A 20777-nucleotide genomic window follows, 5' to 3' on the forward strand; every position below is an offset into this window, starting at 1 on the left:
CTTTACATTTCAGATGATTTCCTTTAGTAACCTTTTTTTTCCCCTGAGATGAAGTCTCGCTTTGTCTGCCAGGCTAAAGTGCAGTGATGCAGTCTTGGCTCACTGCAACCTCCCCTACCCAGGTTCAAATGATTTTCCTGCCTCAGCCTCCCAAGTAGCTGGGATTACAGGTGCCTGCCACCATGCCCAGCTAAGTTTTGTATTTTTAGTACAGATGTGGGTTTGCCATGTTGGCCAGGCTAGTTTCGAACTCCCAAACGCAAGTGATCTACCTGCCTCAGCCTCCCAAAGTGCTGCAATTATAGGCGTGAGCCACCACGCCCAGCCAGCAACATTTTTAAAAGTAGGACTACTGGACTAAAAGTATGGAGACCCTTGATACATACTGGCAACAAACTTTTGAGAAAGGCTGTGCCCATTAGCATTCCCATCAGCAGTATACTCGAGCACTGTGCCAAAAAGAAGCCATTGAGAGTCTTCTCAGATCTGGGGAAAGAGCATCACCGGCCAGGACACTGTTCCTTGTAATAAGACCGTCCATAAGGTCCTCATCACATCTATATGGTCCTTCATTCCAATGAATCCTACTATTGGCCATTATAACTAATAACTCCCCAACATTTGTTTTCAGCAAACAATGCTTTTTTCTAGCCAGGTGTACTGGCAAAACGCAGGGCTAGAGTATAAGAATATTTGCTACAAAGTGAAATGATTACCAAAATGTGTGTGCTTTGTGAAGGGGACAATTGTTTCAAAAACTCCAATTAGTACACACAGGATTTTGGATGCGTCCCTCTACTCTCAAGACTTCCGTGTGTAGAATTTTGTTTGAAAATCAATTTGCTGCGGATAAGTTTGCCCATTTAGGGGTTTGTAACTTAATAGCTGTTTACAAAAAGGGAATCCCTTTTTAACTGCCTGGGACAGAGAACTATAAATGGGAACTTGAATAGAAATACTGATCTTTCTTCAAATCTTTGTTTCTGTGTTACAGTGGGGTTTTTTGTTGTTGTTATTTTGGGTTTTTTTTGGTTTTTTGTTTTTTGTTTATTGTTTTTTGTTTTTGAGCCAGACTCTCGCTCTTGCTGCCCAGGCTGGAGTTCAGTGGCACGATCTTGGCTCACTGCAACCTCTGCCTCCCCAGTTCAAGTGATTCTCCTGCCTCATCCTCCCGAGTAGCTGGGATTACAAGCGCATGCCATCACGTTCAGCTAATTTTTGTATTTTTAGTGGAGATGGGGTTTCGCCATGTTAGTCAGGCTGCTCTTAAATGCTGACCTCAAGTGATCTGCCTGCCTCAGTCTCCCAAAGTGCTGGGATTACAAGTGTGAGCCATCGCATCTGGCCTTATTTTTAAAATGAATTGTCCAAATAATAAAGTATGATCACTTTTGTAAAGTAATAATTAAATATCTTTACATATATTCTTAAATACATAGAAAAATCCAGAAGTGTCACCAAGCTGCCAATAAAAATTCTTGGGATAGGGCTGAGGAGACACATTGGTGGGGACCACAGGGAATCTCTTTCATGACTTAATTTTAGTTTACAGTGAGCATGTACTACTCTTATAATCAGGAAAAATAATAAAAGAAAGCTAGTTATTGTGATCATCTAGGGACTCAACAGACAGTTAACTATGGCCTGAATTAGAAGTGTCCAGTTGAGATCAATTCATTTTATGACTTGATGGTAGCTTTGGAGACAGGCAGCCACCTCGTTCCCATAGATACCTCAGAGCAATTCAATGTGCACGTATCCGTATCAGAGCTGCCCATGGTGGTCTGCCTAAAAGCCCCAACTGTCGAACTGATCCAGGGAGATATGGGACAGATCCCCAGACTGCAGAGATCTGGACAAACACTCTATCAATCCACATCCTTCCCAGCCAAGAGTCACCAAACCATTCTTAAAAAGTGTTAGAGCCTCCAGGTTTACCAGTCTCAAATATGCCAAAAATTGGGTGGAGAAAGGGAAGAGTGAAAACTATCAGGAAGGGTGGAATAGAGGGTCTGAGCTGATAAAAGTTTTTTCTTGTAGTCGTTGCTTTCATTTTACAAGTCAGTTTAAAACTGTAAAAATATAGTTAACTGGCCAGGCACAGTGGCTCACACCTGTAATCCCAGCACTTTGGGAGGCCAAGGTGGACAGATCACCTGAGGCTAAGAGTTCAAGAACAGCCTGGACAATATGGTGAAACCCCATCTCTACTAAAAATACAAAAATTAGCCAGGTGTGGTGGCAAGCGATTGTAGTCCCAGCTACTTGAGAGGTTGAGGCAGGAGAATTTCTTCAACCCGGGAGGCAGAGATACCAGTGAGCTGAGATCGTGCCACTGCACTCCAGCCTGAGCTACACGCAAGATTTCATCTCAAAGAAAGAAAGATAATTATTGTCCATATATGCTTTTGTTATCATTTAAAATATTTCAGGAGGCCAGGCGTGGTGGCTTACGCCTGTAATCCCAGCATTTTGGGAGGCTGAGGCAGGCAGATCATGAGGTCAGGAGATCGAGACCATCCTGGCTAACATGGTGAAACCCCGTTTCTACTAAAAAACACAAAAAATTAGCCGGGCGTGGTGGCGGGCACCTGTAGTCCCAGCTACTTGGGAGGCTGAGGCAGGACACTGGAGTGAACCCAGGAGGCAGAGTTTGCAGTGAGCTGAGATGCACTCCAGCCTGGGCAACAGAGCGAGATTCCGTCTAAAAAAAAATATATATATATATACACACACATATATATATATATACACACACACACACACACACATATATATATAAGGAGAACATCATAACTTAGTGGAAAAATAAAAGAGAGACTCTCTATTTGTTATCTGAAAACATGTTTTCTATTTAAACAGCACCTCTACATAACTGCATTTCTATCTTACAATCACTCTACAAACCTTTTCATTTTCATTTGAAAATTTTTAAAACTTGCTTGAAATGCAAATGAAATATCTTTACTGTTTGTCATTTGAAGGTTGCAAGTTAAATATTGGTGATTGATCATTGACAACCAGTGAGGAAAATAAATATTTGCCAGTTTAGATGTATGCAGAGAACGTCAGAAAGGATAATTAATTAGCATTCTCTAAGCATTCATCTGAAATTAGTTTTTCACTGCACAAACAAGAATGGTCAGCTTATTAAGTTGCCTTGGAAGTATTGTGAGCCAAAGGGTCAAAAATCTCACACTGACTCATCCTAACCTAGAACTTGACTCTTCCTTTTCAAACTCTATTTATTTTTAAAGCTTCTGTGAAGAAAACATCATTTTTGAACTTGTGTAACCTGCTGGACCACATCTGAGGGGGGTGCCTAGGGCCAATGGTGAGGTCAAATGCCTCCGGACACCACATGGTGTCTTCACTCAGTTCCTTTCCCTCTCTCGCTGTGACAACACAGCTTCAGACAACAAACAATGTGATTGGATAGCAGAGTTAGTCTTTGCTTACTAACTAAAATAGAGTGGGGTTTTTTTTGTTTTTTTCATTATTATCTTACCAAAGCTGGATGATTCTGGAAAAACAAAGTTATGAAAACTAGTAATCCTGACTGGAGAGCAGTCAGCGAAGCAGAGAAAGCTATTCAAAGTCCAAACACCAATGCAATTTAACAAAACAAATAAATACAAAAAACATTCCTCAGTAGCACGTTTAGTCGCTTCGGGGAGCCAAATGCTGTGCCCATGTGGTCCTGGAGGACAGAGCGGCTCCTGTGGGTGATGTCCCACTCGGGGGGACTGACACCAGGCCCTAGGGGCATGAGCTTCTGGAGAGGGAGGGTCTCGGCAACAGCCCAGGATTCTTCCCAGAAGGAAGCCAACGAACAGGAGGTAAAAAAAGAACTTCCTTTTCTTCTCCCCAAGGGCATTTAAAAAAATGTCAAATGGAAGAATTCACAGTTCTCACATGTGTTATGAATGCAAAAAAACTGTCAGTTGAGAGAAGAAAATACCAAAGCATCCTTTTACAGGGAAAACTCTATTTCAAATATAAGTGACTCTCAGAGTAAACAGAATTCAATTTTAAAAGGAATTTTTTTTAAAACACTATTGGTTTATGGAGGTCATGTTTATAAGAGTGGTGGTTGAGAGTTCAGTCTCTGATGTCAGACTGCTTGTGTTCAGATCCCTATTCCACAACATACTGGCCATTTATCCAGACACAAGTGACAACCTCTCTGCCTCAGTTTCCTCATCTTTGAAATGGAGATAATAATAGTACCTCTTTCTCATAGGGTGGTTGAAAGGCTTTATAAGGGGTGTTTAGCCAAGTGCCTGGCACACTGTGAACACTTGGCTTTATCATTATAACTTAGCTTTATCATTATATATAATAGGCTATATATTATAGCCACTATATCCTTACCAATTCAGGCCGCTGGACCCCACCCAATCCATAAGCAAGATGCCAGGACAACCAAGAATGAGGGAGGTTCTGAAACAAAGATCCCCTGAACACAGAGGATAAGAGACAGGGTCTCTTTTAGGTCTCCCCCAGCTCAAAAGTCTAGCAACGGCAGGGTGTGGTGGCTCACACCTGTTATCCCAGCATTTTGGGAGGCCAAGGTGGGCAGATCACTTGAGGTCAGGAGTTCGAGACCAGCCTGGCCAATATGGTGAAACCCCATCTCTACTAAAAGTACAACAATTAGCTGGGCATGGTGGCGCAGCTGTAGTCCCAGCTACTCAGGAGGCTGAGGCACAAGAATCGCTTGAACCCAAGAGGCAGATGTTGCAGTGAGCCAAGATCATCCCATTTCACTCCAGCCTGAGCAACAGAGTGAGACAGTGTCTTAAAAAAAAAAAAAGTCTAGCAAGGGAGGACATGGAAGTCTTCCAGCCCACATGGCTCTTGGAGAGGTCAAAGCTGCCAGCAGTCCCCTGGGACTGTTGTAAGCATGCCAGCAGGACAGAGGGGAGATGCGTCATGGAGATGACCAGCACAGCCTGACACACAGGGATGAACCTGCGGGGAAGGCAGTGCTTAGAAGGAGATAAGTTGTTTTCCCTCCAACCTTGTCTCTGGAGCTTGAAGTTGCTCTAAAAGGGAACCAACCTGTTTAAGTTTTGTTTGTTTCTAAAAGTTTTGTTTGTTTTTAAAGGGGGGTGGACATTATTTCCGAAAAACAGTTGAGAGATACAGTGGCGTAAGAGACGTGCTCAAAAGAGACTAGGGTCACTCCTCCCAGCCTCCTTTATTTACATTCAGCAAAATAAAACACAGTGGCCTTTTCAACAAAATGAATGTCAAAGGCATAGCACATATTTCAAATTAGGAATAGTGGGTATTGCACAGTTAATTTCTGTTTTACCTTCCTTGGCTCACTGGAAATTTGTTAGGATTTCTTTTCCCCTACAGCTTCACTAGAATGCTTACACATTTCCCTTGCTTTGCTGCAGATATTTTGCTTCCTAAGCATAATTCCACTGGCTGGTCTTCCATCCAAATGTCAAATGACTTCTTTGTTTTAAGTATTGCGTGCCTAAGACATAACTCAGTGCCACTAGTAATTCAAGTGTATGTGATCTGAAAGTCTTATAGACGAGAAAAATACAGGTCCAAGGAAATTGACTAATATCAGAATTTTGAGAAGTAGAAGTTTGGGTCAACTAAAAATAGGAACTGCTGGATTGACCTGGAATGTCAGCTTAAAATCTGAACTAAACCTGGTTTTTGTTTTTTTTAAATCATCTCTAAGATTTGCTAATAGAAGTTGTGTTGTCAAAGTCAACCCACTCACAGATGCTGCTGGCCATGACCCCATGTTATTAACATGAACCAGATGCAAACTGATACTCCCTAGTACTTTGACTTCAGTGACAACCTGATGGTTCAAGTATACCTTTCGCTGTGAGCCCGGAAAATTACTATATTACTATATTATGTGACTTTCTCAGGTCTCTGTCAAACCTGTGATTTTTTTTTTTTTTTTTAAGACAAAGTCTCACACTGTCATCTAGGCTAGAGTGCAATGGCACAATCTCGGCTCACTACAACCTCCTCCTCCCGAGTTCAAGCGATTCTCCTGCCTCAGCCTCCTGAGTAGCTGGGATTATAGGCGCCTGCCACCACTCCTGACTAATTTTTGTATTTTTAGTAAAGACAGGGTTTTACCATGTTGGTCAGGCTGGTCTTGAACTCCTGACCTCAGGTGATCTGCCCACCTCGGTCTCCCAAAGTGCATGGGATTACAGGCATGAGCCACCACGCCCCGTCTAAGCCTGTGATTTTATGATCCTTTATATCACATCCTTACCTGCTTTTCCTCTGAGTTATCTCATTTTTCCTACTTTTGCCCAACTAGCTTAATAAGTTTTAACTTAGGAAACTATAGTGAACTCTAAAATTTAAAAATATTTCAGATTTGTTGCTAGAAAATGAATGCTACTTACCTTTATTAGTTTCAGAGTGAGAAGCACAGGATCTTGAGTCTATATAAATATATCATTTCCAATTTCCAAGCTCATGCTCTGTGCCTGACTCCAAATTGACTGTGATACTATGGCTTTATGTTTTTACTATTAAGGTGGATGTTGATGACATGTCTGATGAACAGTTTTTAGCAAAGTACATCAAAGAATTGTGTAATTGCATGCTTACTAAAACTCCAAAACAGGGCATTGACTTTCATATGCAGGTAACTGATAGCCAAATTCACAACAAGAAGCTATTGAAATAATGACACTACTGAAGCATCTCTCTTACCATTCTGAATGAGGGTCTGTGACCGTGTGAACCTTCCATGGACAGCTGTCATGTGCAGGGGACTTTTGCCATCTTTACTCTAAAAAAAAAAAAGAGGGAGAGAAAAACAATGGAGGTGCTCATGAGCCAGTGACACCAATCTGAAACACCCCTATGGACACTGCTAATAATGCTCTGAAAACATTTATTTATTTATTTATTTATTTAGTATGATCAACATGAGGCTGCAGTGAGCTAGGATTTTACCACTGCACTCTAGCCTGGGTGATAGAATGACATTCTTCTAAAAAAGATAAAATAAAATAAAAGTATAATCAACAATTAAAAGAGGCAAAGATAATTTTGAAAGGAAAAGATAAAATGCACATGACCTGTCAAGTTATTGCATAACATCACATTTTTTAAAAGCTTAGAAAAACAGTCATCTGAAACCTTTATTCCTCTCCTGTGATCTACTGGAGAAGGAAGTTTCCTTCAAGATGCTTTTTTCAACCTTTGTCTATAGTACACAAAAAAGACAAATGTGTTAACTTGCATGGTCCGCTTTAAGCTGAAGCTGACCAAATGGCTCTGAATCACTGCAACTCTTAAAACTGACCTGAGGCGGGGCACGGTAGCTCACACCTGTAACCCCAGCACTTTGGGAGGCTGAGGCAGGCGGATCATTTTATATAGGAGTTCAAGAACAGCCTGGCCAACATGGTGAAATGCCATCTCTACCAAAAATACAAAAATTAGCCAGGCATGGTGGCACATGCCTGTAATCCCAGCTACTGGGGAGGCTGAGGTGGGAGAATTGCTTGAACCCAGGAGGCAGAGGTTGCAGTGAGCCAAGATTGTGCCACTGTACTCCAGCCTGGGTGACAGAGTGAGACTCTGTCTCAAAAAAAAAAAAAAGAAAAGAAAAACAACCTGATCTGGAACCCTCCACTATTCCCTGCATTACAATTCCATTTTTTAAAAAAATCACTTTTAAAATAAAATAAAATAAAATAAAAAAGAAAAAAAGTTAAAAAAAGAAAAAAGAAAAAGAAAGTAAATAAAGAAAAAAACAGAAAAACAAAAACAAAACCATAATTTTTCATTGTTCCAAAAGAGAATCTCTCACTTCACTCAACTCATTAGAAGTTACAGGACTAAGGCATGCAACTTTTTAGGAAATTGCCTTTTGAATGATCAGCTGGGAATGTGTGCTGAATTCATGTATTTCTTACTATTCATGATAGAAATTATGAAAGTTCCTGACAGAGATTAAGCCAAAACACAGAAAATGTACAACATCTATATACCAATCATCATTATACTAAATACCAAGGTACCACATATGTAACTAAGAAATAGTAATTTACAGAATTTATTCTGAAAATAGGCCCAAAAGAAAATATTACTGTTATTTTAGAATAAAAGTATCTCCAATAGAGAGAATGTATTTTCATCCAAGTATTGTTATCAAAAAAATCTATGTAACACTTATTTTTCTAAGTCTCAGAGGAAACATTTCTCTAAGTTTGAGGTTAAAATACGAGGTTTTAAAAAATGCATGTTCATTTTGCGATGAAATCCAAATATCTGTACTTTAAAATGACTGTTTTAAAAACTCCATCTTGGAAAACAAATAATAATTTAGGTAAGTATTTCTTAGAGTGGACTGAGGACTGCCTACGTCTGAATCACCCAGGATTCTTGCTAGAAATATGAATTCTGGGCCAGGCACGGTGGCTCACGCCTGTAATCCCAGCACTTTGGAGGGCCGAGGCGGGAGGATCATGAGGTCAGGAGATAGAGACCATCCTGGCTAACATGGTGAAACCTCGTCTCTACTAAAAATACAAAAAATTAGCCAGGTGTGGTGGTGGGCATCTATAGCCCCAGCTACTAGGGAGGCTGAGGCAGGAGAATGGCATGAACCCAGGAGGCGGAGCTTGCAATGAGCCGAGATTGCACCACTGCACTCCAGCCTGGGTGACAGAGCGAGACTCCATCTCAAAAAAAAAAAAAAGAAAAAAGAAAAAGAAATATGAATTCTGTACCTCTGTACCTTAACCCTGAACTACAATTGGGGTAAGAGGGTCCCATTTTTAGCCCCTGCTTTGGACTGTGGGCTAAAATAGGTTATAAAACCAAGGTTTTAACACAAGAATTTTATTATATTCTATAAGTCTATTTCTTAGAAATAAAAAAGGGATTACACATAGTCTGTGCCAAGAAAAAAAATTTAATTAGAACAGTAAGTTCATCTTAATTGAAAAAAAAAAAAAAGCATATATCATTGTAATTCAATGTTCTCAGGTAGATGTGGGAAGAAAAGAAATAATAGGATCTTCTCTCCATCTTATATGAGTATAACCTGAATCAGAACAGACTGAGAAAGGAGAGTTGAAGCTTGATAATACTTTTAGAGGAAAAACAGGAGCAGTCAAGAGAATAAGATACAACACCATCGCTGACCATGAGACACACCGGGAAGGAGAGCTCCTAAAAGTTATCTGATTCCAGAGCTAGGCCTTAGTTGTCAGGACTGCACACAGTTCTAAGGACTGAAACACCTGGGAACTACTTTGGAATAAGGATTTAAAACACCTGCTTCCAATTAAAAAGTGATGACACTTCAAGATAAATAACTAAGGAGAGAGAAGGCAGAAATTGTGGAGTTGGCATTAACTTGTCCCTAGGTGGAGCTATTTCTTTAAATTTTGCTCCAGTGCTTCCTCTTAATATGAAACCATAAGTAATTATTAATTAAATATATCTAAAGCTATAAATACTTCAGCATTTATAAAATATCTTCACACTATTTAGCTAAGCAATTTTCCATGCCTAGAAAGGAGCTTAAAGGCTTTACCAAGGGGTAACCACCAACTTGGTGGTAGCTATCTAAGTTGCAGGCAGAGAGACAAAGCAGAAGTGATCTCTGAAGTGTGTGGTGGGCAAAGCCAGTCCCATTTCAGGGATAGCAAACACCACAACCTTCTTTTCTCTGAGAGTGTTTGTGCCTTTGGTAAAGGGACAAGCAAATGGAGATGACCAAAGTTAGGTAAAATGCAAAGAACAGCCATATGATCAGTGGTGACAATTGCTTTGCATCCATATTCGCATATCTTTGCCTGGATTCATTTATAGCCAGAGTCCAGGCTACAGCTGATATTTTTTTCTTCACATAGGGAAACAGGTAGATAAGGTGGGGAAATTGGGACAGGAAGCATTAAGAGTATCATGGCAGCCATTTTGGGGCAGCTTTGTTCATATGATATGCGTGTAAAGGGAGCTCATTATTTCAAAAAGCTATTGAAAACCAATGAAACTCAAAAGGGTAATACTTTTTATTTAGCCCTTAAAAGTTAGAACTCAGAATATTAAAATTGAGACTAGGGAACCCTACTGAGTTTCATGATCTGAGAAATTGAAATTTATCATGCAGGGGTCCTGGCTGTTGCTACTATTCCTAGAACTGCACACAAAGATAAAACATTCCTTGCATTCTCAAAAGAGAGAATATGTGTAATTCTTCCATCTATTCAAAGCTTTTATGAAAATCTTTTTCTTAATTTCTAGTCTCCCTCCAATTTTCTAGCTACATTTTCCCATAGAATTTAGGGCTTTGAAATTTTTGTTATTTTGATAATCCATTTAATTAAGCAAGAAGCACTTCTATTGAGTTAGGCATAATCAAGTCATAAAGGAAAAGTACTGAGGATTAAAATATTTTATGACAGATATTAGTACTCTTTCAGGGCAGAACTCAGCATTGCCTAAGGAAGATTAATCTTTGAACTAAAAGGAGTGTTTATATTTTCTTGACCACCAGTCTCCTCAGAAATCTGTTCTTTTTTTCCTTTATTCCTAATGCCTTCTTTCCTCATCTTCCAATATCCCATATACCTTCCCTAAATTTACAGACATTGTTACTCCCCAGGGTATTGAAAGCATAATGTTCTTTGTGGCATGGTACACCCCTGGGGTCACGCAGCTCAGTGGCCCTACTACAGAGCCATAAAGCCTCTATGGGATAACACTAAGTCCAACCTGGGGTTAGGGGTGGGGTCAAATAAGGTGAGAAACCCAATAAGTCTTCCTAATTCAATGGAAGAGCCATCTAAAATACTGGTGTGAAAAAGCCATACATAGTCCAATTTATTTTGTTTTGTTTCATATGGTTCTATGGGCAAGAGAGACGGAATGTGGTTGGCTCACTCATTCCTCTCCTTTTCCCCACTACTCCAAAGTTCTAAGTACTCTGTCCCTATCACTGCCTACTCTTGCCTATTCCAGTTTTCACCTTCAACTTCTCCAACACAACCTATTCCATAATTTGGTCCTGGTACATACAGAGAAGGGAACTGATCCACTTCAAGCAGACATGTTTCAACTCCCATCTCTTAGAGCTAAATGATCTAAGAGCCCACAGATAGAAAAGAACTGAGACCATGCACAGGCTAAATGTCAGTGACCAGGAGGTAGACAACCTGGCAATGGCAATTTCTGAGTCTGTCTTTCTAAGTCGTATCCAGCACAGCTCTATGTCTAGTGCCTTCTTTAACGCTTACTTTGAAAGCTTACTAAAAGAGCCTTGAGATGCTACAGAAATTACAATGTGGTCTCTAATGGGGAAGAAAAAATATTTTATACTTTCTCATGTTCTACCTATTTACAAATTACAAGTAAACCATCAGTGGATTATTGTATCAGTAAAGTATATCTTTATTTTATCACAATTAAACTCATATTATGAAGTCAAAAAACAGAGCCAGAGTCAATCAATCTAAGTAAAATGAGGAACTGTGAAATGCAGGCTGAACACACATCCCTCCTCCTCTTCCCATCCATCTTTTAATTGCTCATGAAGACATAACTTTTACTGTTTTGTGAGAATAGAGAAAAACAAAGTGAACATGTGGGTAGGTACTGGCTGCATTTCAATATGCTATTTCCCTCAACCTTTGGAAAATCTAAACAAATACAAATTGTCTTGCAATCTACAAACACTTTCAAAATCCAAGGAGCAATGTGGTACAGGGAGATAACAACTTTAATTAGACAGCTACCTCCAGAGTCAGACAGGATGGCTCTACGGAAATGTTAGATGATCCATGCATCCAGAGTGGATCTGGAATAACTAAGGAGGGTTCAAAGAGAATTAGGAAATCGGAGGATACAAACAGAATAGATGAAGGGAGACTGAGAATGAAGGCTAGATTTGATTCAAAATCCTATTTACACAGATTCAATCATAATGAACCCAAATCTCAGAGTTTTAAAATGGCATTTCTTATATTCGAGTTATGATTAGCAGTCCACAGGCAAAAAATAAATATTAAAACTAAGGAATTATGCTTTTCAGCTCCATTTGTGGAAGGGAAGAAGGGGCTGTAAAAACCAATGTATCACAGCAGTTGAAGTCCCTTCTCCAATCTGAACTGACCACTGGTCAGTTAACTGGAAGCAGCAGGCAGCTGTGCCAGAGAGTAGCCTTCTAGCCTCAGGTCTTGGGTGCACCAAGAGCATCGGTGGCATGTTTTACAGATGGAATGAAGTGCATCAGACAACCCCGTGAATTAATTAAGTGGAGGTTGGTAAAGAGAGTGCCTTAAGTTCCAATAATTTCCCTCCCTTTGAAGGATTCACAGGATGTCCTTCAGACACCAGGATGGCAAGACAGATGTCTACAGTTTTGGGAACATTGACAGTTTGGCCACCCATGTGCTTCCTGCCCCCTCAACACCATGCTCAGCGACTTCAGCCCCACACAAAGACTCCTTCCCAACCTCGGACGACAGTTTCTTGGTCTCTTTGATGCCCCATTCTTTTCTGTCTGCTTTCCACCTTCATGAAAACATGACACTCCTTCCTGTCTCCTCTAACTCCTTTTTTCATCCATTTCTCTGGCTCTTTCTCCTCCTCCTGATCCTAAGAGTAAAGGGCTGTCTCACTTTCTGTACTCGTGCCATTACATACTCTCTCCTTGGGCGGTCTCGTCCCTTTCTCCTGGTTTCAACAATCACCTTTACGTGAATGAAGCAACCTACATTTTTTCTTCTGTTCTCTACCAGTCTCTCATGCTAGAACACCACATTTTACACTATCGAACTTCTCAGACTGGCTATACCAAAACCTAAAAATCAGCTTCTCAAAAACTAAATGTATTGGTTTAACTCCCTAAGCCTACTCTTCCTCCTGACATCCTTCTTAAGGAACATTAATGATAACATCTATTTTTCTAGTGCTTATCATGTGGCAGATATTATTCTACATGGTTTATGTGTGATAAAGCTGTTTAATGTTCACAGCAGTTCCATGGAGAAGATACTATTGTTTCCCTAATTTCACAGATAAACTGAGACACACAGAGAGCTTGTTTATGATTATATAGATACTAAAAGTCAAGGCTAGGATTGGAATTTAGGCAGTCTGGCCCCAGAACTGAATACTTAACTACTCTGCTGTACCACCTTTCTTCACTGGATTTCTTTCTTTCTTCCTTCCTATTTTATTTTATTTTATTTTTTTGACAGAGTCTTGCTCTGTTGCCCAGGCTGGAGTGCAGTGGCAGGATCTCAACTCACTGCAACCAACGCCTCTCAGGTTCAAGCAATTCTCCTGCCTCAGCCTCGTGTGTAGCTGGGATTACAGGTGCGTGCCACCACACCCAGCTAATTTTTGTATTTTTAGTGGAGACTGGCTTTCACGAAGTTGGTCAGGCTGGTCTCAAATTCCTGACCTTGTGATCTGCCTGCCTGTACCTCCCAAAGTGCTAGGATTACAGGTGTCAGACACCACGCCTGGCCAATTTTTGTATTTTTAGTGGAGACAGGGTTCTACCATGTTGGTCAGGCTGGTCTTGAACTCCTGACCTCAGGTGATCCACCCACCTCGGCCTCCCAAAGTGCTGGGATTACAGGCATGAGCCATTGCGCCTGGCCTCTTTGCCACATTTCAATCCTTACATTAGTCTTCAACTCCTCCAGTTCATGTCCCGCCAAGTCTTGCTGATTGTCTTTCTCCAAAGCCTCTCCCTTCAGTCAGCTCCTCCCCGTTCCCCTGTTCCCTTATTATCTCTTACCAATGCCAGTTTTATTGATTTCTAGTTATCTACTAATCAGCTCTCTCTAAGTCTGCTACACCTGGGTTTTCTTTTTTCCAAAAGTGAAAATAGCTTTCTCGTTTTTCTGGATATAAAAATGACATGCTCTGCCAGGTACAGTGGCTCATGCCTGTAATCCCAGCACTTTGGGAGGCTGAGGCAGGCAGATCACTTGAGCTCGGGAGTTGGTGGCCAGCCTGGGTAACATGGCGAAACCCCGTCTCTACAAAAAATACAAAAATTAGCAGGGTGTGGTTGTGTACACCTGTAATCCCAGCTACTCGGGAGGCTGAGGCCAGAGGATGGCTTGAGCCTGGGAGGCAGAGGTTGCTGTGAGTCGAGATCCCACCTCTGGCAGCAGAGCCAGACCCTGTCTCAACAAAAAAATAATGATAATAACAATAAAAATAATTTTTTAAAATTATCATTGTTTCACAATCAGAAGACAAAAGCAAATACAGGAAAAAAAACCTAAAGGCCAGGCATGGTGGCTCACACCTCTAATCCCAGCACTTTGGGAGGCTGAGGTGGGTGGATTGCTTGAGCTCAGGAGTTAGAGACCAGCCCGGCCAGCATGGCGAAACCCCCTCTCTACAAAAAATACAAAAATTAGCTGGGCATGGTGGCAGGTGCCTGTAATCCCAGCTTCTCGGGAGGCTGAGGCAGGAGAATCACTTGAACTCAGGAGGCAGAAGTTGCAGTGAGCTGAGATCCTGCCATTGTACTCTAGCCTGGATGACAAGAGCAAAATTCCATCTTAAAAAAAAAAAAAAAAGAGGAAGGAAGGAAGGAAGGAAGGAAGGAAGGAAGGAAGGAAGGAAGGAAGGAAGGAAGGAAGGAAGGATGACCTAAATCATAATTTTGTCTCTCTGCAGTGATAATTGTTGCTAGCATATTGGTACATACTCCAGAGATTTTTCTCTCTCTTTGCATCATCTACACACATAACCATAACATTTTAGCATTAAAAAATGAGATATTTCTTTATTGCATTTTTATTTTTTCATTGAATAATACTAGGTATTATTAGCCATTTTGATATTTGCCATTCTTTAACACAAATGTACGTTTTTGTATTAGTTTGTATTTTTCTAATTACCAGTAATACTAGTTTTTCACAAGCTTAATGTACTTTTTATTCTCGCTTGTGATCTGACTTTTGCTCCATGTTTTCTAGTAGTGATCACTTTTTCTTATTGATTTGTATGAGCTCTTTATATATCAAGCATATTAACTATTTGCTTATCATGTATATTGAAGAAAATTTTCCCTAAGTTGTTCTTATTTGAATTTCATGTTAGAGGTTTTGTTGTTGTTGTTTTGTTATATAAATATTTAAGACCTTTTTGGAAGTCATATATACGATTATTTTCCTTTATGTTTCCTGCCTTTGGTGTTCTGTGACCAGATTACTGTTTTTAATGCTCAGGTCTGATCATATGGCCCCTAGAATTATTAGTGGCCTGCAGAGCCTGGAGAGGCCCAAGCTCCCTGGGCTCAAAATCAGCGAGTAGATGAGTCCTCTTCCTTGGTCAAATCACATTTCAGCTCATTTCTGGCTCCTTTCTGTCATACAATTAAAAATAAAAAAGTTTTTTACAGACAGGCTCTCACTAGGTTGCTCAGGCTGATCTCAAACTCCTGGGCTCAAGGAATCCTACACCTCAGTCTCCCATGGAGCTGGGATTACAGGCCGAGCCACCATACTTGGCATGTTCATAAAATTATACTCTATTCGAGACAATCAATTGCTATCCTGAAAATTTGTCACATCTTTCACCACTATTAGAAATTATAAAAAAAGCCGGGCACGGTGGCTCAAGCCTGTAATCCCAGCACTTTGGGAGGCCGAGACGGGCGGATCACAAGGTCAGGAGATCAAGACCATCCTGGCTAACACGGTGAAACCCCATCTCTACTAAAAAATACAAAAAACTAGCCGGGCAAGGTGGCGGGCGCCTGTAGTCCCAGCTACTCGGGAGGCTGAGGCAGGAGAATGGCGTGAACCCGGGAGGCGGAGGTTGCAGTGAGCGGAGATCCGGCCACTGCACTCCAGCCCAGGCGACAGAGCGAGACTCCGTCTTAAAAAAAAAAAAAAAAAAGAAATTATGAAAAAAATAAAAGATTTTAATAGTGAATAGAGAAGCTTATTAAAATAGATTGATGTGATATTCTTGAAATTACACCTTAGAAATCGTATTTTTCAAAACCAGAGACAGAATACACTGGGACCTTACTTCAGGAGCCCTGTGTGCTGGGAAGAAGGGAAGTCTGGGTTGAGTAAAAGGTTTCCTAGCACAGCTTAGGATATTCTGCTACAATCTAAATGCATTCAAGTGATGTCACCCAAATTATGAATGCTGTGTGATAAGCTCCCCTTGGTTAGCTGTCACATGGCAAGCTGACGAGTTACCTAGAGGTTTTCCTATCCAGAATTCCCACCCCTTTTTGCTCATGCTGTTCTATCTGGAACACTCTCTCTCAAATTATCTCTATCCCTCCTCAACTCAACTACATCAATCTTCCAAGTCTCCGCTCAAAATCGATCTCCATTTCTTATTCCCAAGCAAAAAACAGGTCAACACTTGCTTCTTACAGTTTGCAATGCTTTATGCCTCTTCTCATCATATCTTCTCTTGCTCATAATTACCTGAGGGCATGTTATCTCCCTACTACATTATAAATTCCTTAAAGGCAGAGACTGAATCTCATCTTGGAGCACTCCTTCAGTACCAAACAGAGGGCACTGGGTAGTCTGTAGTAAATTTGAGGAATAAAGGAATGATTGTGATGACCAGCTCAGTGCTACATCACTGAAGCCACTATTTGGGGTTTGCTTTAAGAAGGTATTGGCCAGGCACAGTGGCTCACACTTGTAATCCCAGCACTTTGGGAGGCTGAGGCAGGTGGATCACTTGAGGCCAAGAGTTTGAGACCAGCCTGGCCAACATGGTGAAACACGATCTCTACTAATAACACAAAAAATTAGCTGGGCATGGTGGTGGGTGCCTGTAATCCCAGCTACTGGGGAGGCTGAGGCAGAAGAATCGCTTGAACCCAGGAGGCAGAGGTTGCAGTAAGCTGAGATCGCGCCATTGCATTCTAGCCTGGGTGACAAGAGCAAAATTCCGTCTCAAAAAAAAAAAAAAAAAGAAGAAGAAGGTATCTGAGAAGCTCTAAACCCACACTGGAGTTGGAAACAGGCCCACAATCATTATTAGGCCTCCCTTTGAATTCTTAGCAGCACTGCTCTATCAGCTCAACATTCACTTCAGTATTAGCTTCTGGGCCAAGTCAACATCCTAGAGATCCAGTATTTGTCCTGACACATTCACTAAGCTAACAAGAACACACGGCTGGAGCCTTGGTACCTCTCAGCTGATACCACCACTCCTGGATAAAAATAACACAACCTGTTTTTTTGTTTTTTTGAGATGGAGTCTTGCTCTGTTGCCCAGGTTAGAGTGCAGTGGCACAATCTCAGCTCACTGCAACCTCCGCCTCCCGGGTTCAAACAATTCTCTGCTTCAGCCTCCCGAGTAGCTGAGATTACAGGCACCCGCCACCACGCCTGGCTAATTTTTGTATTTTTAGTAGAGATGGTGTTTCCACCATCTTCGCCAGGTTGGTCTTGAACCCCTGACCTCATGATCCACCCACCTCAGCTTCCACACAACTTTTTTTATGGCCTCCAAATCCAGGACAAGGCTGTGTGAGTCAAAGTGCTCAGGGTTCCAACTCACTAAAACATGGTATCATTTGCAGCAGTTGATTTTGCTCAAATAGAAGCTCAATGCAAAGGCATTCAACACAGAGACCAAGAGTGTCATACCTGAATGTTAACATCTGCCCCGTTGTTTACTAACAATTCAAGACACAAAGCACCATGAGTGGAGGCAGCAGCAAAATGCAAAGGGGTGAACCCATTATTGTTTGGCTGGTTCACGTTAGCACCGTAGTCAATCAACTCGTTAACCACAGCATCCTGTCCATTGTAGCAGGCAATGTGAAGCGCTGTATTTCCATAGACATTGATTTCATCAATCTGCAAAAGAGTCCAACACAGGGTGATTCAAGTCATTGGAGCCAGTTTACTCCATTTTCCACAAAAAGCATAATTGCTGTGGCTAGAGAAAGGAAATAGCCATCCGTCAATATAATTGTTCAGAGCTTACTCTTGCCCCAGCGTGGTCATCTTGGGAATGCTTGTCACCCCATGTAAAGATCAGCAAAACGTTAATGTGGCAAAAAATGAACTGGAGAGAGAGAAGTTTCATCCTGGGGAGAGGTATTTTTCAGCTAACAAAGGGATAGAAGGTGAAGGGCAAAGCTGCTTTCAAAACACCAAAAGAGAAGTAAATCAGAAGAGAACAAAAAGAGTCCCACACTCTAGGGTTGGGGCACAGCAAACCTCAAGAAATGGTAGTGGATAGCAGGTAGTGGCTGCGGAGATGGCAGGAGAGGTGGCTGTGGAGCCTAAACACAGAAGGCAGGTCAGAACCTAATATCTGTTTTGCTCTGGAGCCTGACACCTCACCAGGTTCCATTTTAGTAGCAGAGCAGTGGTGCCGTCAGGAGGTGTGTTTCGTCCATGGCCCCCTATTGCTTTCTGAGACCTGCCCTGGGTGCCTGGTTTCATCATTATGGTTGTATAGCAACTTGGTTTTCCTTTCCTAGGGGACAGGATGTTCCAGCCTCACCACTGCTCCTGTTCTACCAGCAGAAGGAGAATGCAGCAGTCCGACTTCTCCAGCTCAAGAACAGACATTGCTGATGTTTGTCTCTGCCATTTATTCATTCATTTCTGCTGTAAGTCATGACTTAGAAGGCTACATTTGGAAGGTGGGATGCAGAACCTTGGCCAGTCTTTAAAAACAACTGGTTAATAAATATTACATAGAATCTATATGTCTATATATTTATCTATGTTGATATAGAAAGTTATTCAGTTTCCAGTTTTCCTCTGCTTAGTGTATGCCCCCACTGCCCTTTACCAGTTGCCCACAAAATCTTAAAAAGACAGGATGCTAGAAAACAACTCCCCTGCCCTTGAATTAAAGTGCAAACAGGATTTAACTTTAGAATAACAGAAATCTCACAAATACACAGGCCATGCAGTGATGCATTCATTATAGCTCACCTCCACCCCCAGGTTCAGGAGATGCTTGACAACATTGATCTGTCCATTGGAGGCCGCAGCATGCAGAGGGGTATAACCCTTCTTATCCTTACAGGTCACTTCTGCGCCATGGTTAATGAGCAATGCCACAACATCCAGGTGGCCTTTACAAACAAAGCAGCAGAAAACATCGTTAACCTTTATAGGACAATTTGCTGATTCATTTCACCTAAATTATCACCATTAGCTTTTATTGCCACCAGTATTTTGCTGAGTTATTTGTAAAAACTGGAAAATATTCATGGCAGCTATTCAACAAATATTTATTGAGTACCTCCTATAGTCAGGCATAATGTAAATGCTGTGGGAAGAAAAAAGATGATTCATATGAGCCTTCTCTTCAAGGAGATCTAGGTGATGCCTGTTACCATGCTAATGAATAATGGTGAGGTTTTGCCAAGACATCAGTAGAGAGCCTTAAAAAATGTTGTGTTAAAATGAAAGCAATGCTTTTGAAAACAATTGCCATTCCTCACTGAAAAGTTTAACAATGACAATTCAGTTAGGAAAAACTGATAAAAGAAAAAAAATAATGAAAATGACCATAGATTACTGTTTAATCATACAAAATTACTACTGCTTAACTGTATTTGGACCCACAAAAATGGCAATTTCATATGGCTCAACTTAAAAGTATCCTCATGAATTAGAGGCCAAACAGAAAACCCTTCTAGTTTTAGCTCCTGTTAGCATTCTTTTCTACAATATTTTACTCTGTTCCATAATTCACCATATATAGAATTAGCCTGCACAACATGGTGAAATCCTGTCTCTACTAAGAATACTCTACTAAAACCCTGTCTTTACTAAAAACTTAGTTGGGTGTGGTGGCACACGCCTGTAGTGCCAGCTGTTCAGGAGGCTGAGGCACGAGAATCGTTTGAACCTGGGAGGCGGAGGCTGCAGTGAGCCGACATAGCACCACTGCACTCCTGCCTGGGCAACAGAGCAAGACCCTGTATCAAAAAATAAATAAATAAACAAACAAACAAAAAAGCATATTTGACCTTTCTTTCAGCACTGAAGACTGTTCAGTGCTTCAGGATCACTGCTCTAAATGCGGCTGAAAATTGAAGGGTAGAAGACAAGTACTGACTCCAGGACTCCGTGTGTGTGTTGGAGTCGGGGGAGGTATTGGCTTGTTTTATTAAAATTTGACTCTTTTCTCCCCAAGACTTGTATATAGAAAAATTTTTTTCAATTATTAGTGGTGCTGTCTTAAGCTATTTGCCCTGGTTTTGCCTATTATTCCTATTTGTATCCTGATAGCACACAAAACAATGACTTGATTTCTTTAGAGTCATTTATCCAAATGCTTTAACTGTGTATACATCAGCAGAGAACAAGCTTGAAACTTCGCACTCTTTGAGTCCTATCCACACTAGCTTAGTGTGTGTTCGACCTACACAGCTGTCTCCCACAGTCACAGGCTCCAGTCCTGCAGGTGCCACCTAGTCATTTCATATGCTTCAGCCAACTCGAAAATCCATGTCAACTTTTTTTAAAAAACATGCTAACGCTTGTAAAAGTTTAAGATTCTGTTTTTTAAGCACAGGGATTCATTCAGACCCATCTTTAGCCACATACTTTATTTCATCCCTGCCCCAACCTATTCTTTCTCCCTATAATTAATGTTAATTTTTAAAGCGATGATAAAAGGCACATATGTTTGTTACAAAGGATTCAGAAAGGCAAAAAGGTATTAAAAGAAAACCAAAATCATCCACAATCATAAATACCCAGAGACAATCAATTAAAATTTTAGCATATAATATTTTCCAGGTTTGTTATTGCACAGATTTTTAA

General features: G+C 40.9%; 1 protein-coding gene across 18 annotated transcripts in view; it reads right to left on the reverse strand.

The window, feature by feature from the left end:
• The window catches only part of ANKRD44 (ankyrin repeat domain 44), a 321410-nt gene that overhangs the window by 112855 nt on the left and 187778 nt on the right, over positions 1-20777 (reverse strand). For all 18 annotated transcript variants that reach the window (XR_010580012.1, XM_005573816.5, XM_015432526.4 and 15 more), the window contains exons 7-9: positions 18933-19075; positions 17625-17837; positions 6715-6793 (exon numbers count right to left, since the gene is read on the reverse strand). Coding sequence is in view for 17 of the 18 variants with exons in the window: in XM_005573816.5 (XP_005573873.1) it covers positions 6715-6793; positions 17625-17837; positions 18933-19075 (435 nt within the window). In the remaining variant the exon portion in view is untranslated. The remainder of the gene's footprint in view (positions 1-6714; positions 6794-17624; positions 17838-18932; positions 19076-20777) is intronic.

This window comes from Macaca fascicularis, chromosome 12, assembly GCF_037993035.2.
Source record: "Macaca fascicularis isolate 582-1 chromosome 12, T2T-MFA8v1.1".
NCBI lineage: Eukaryota > Metazoa > Chordata > Mammalia > Primates > Cercopithecidae > Macaca > Macaca fascicularis.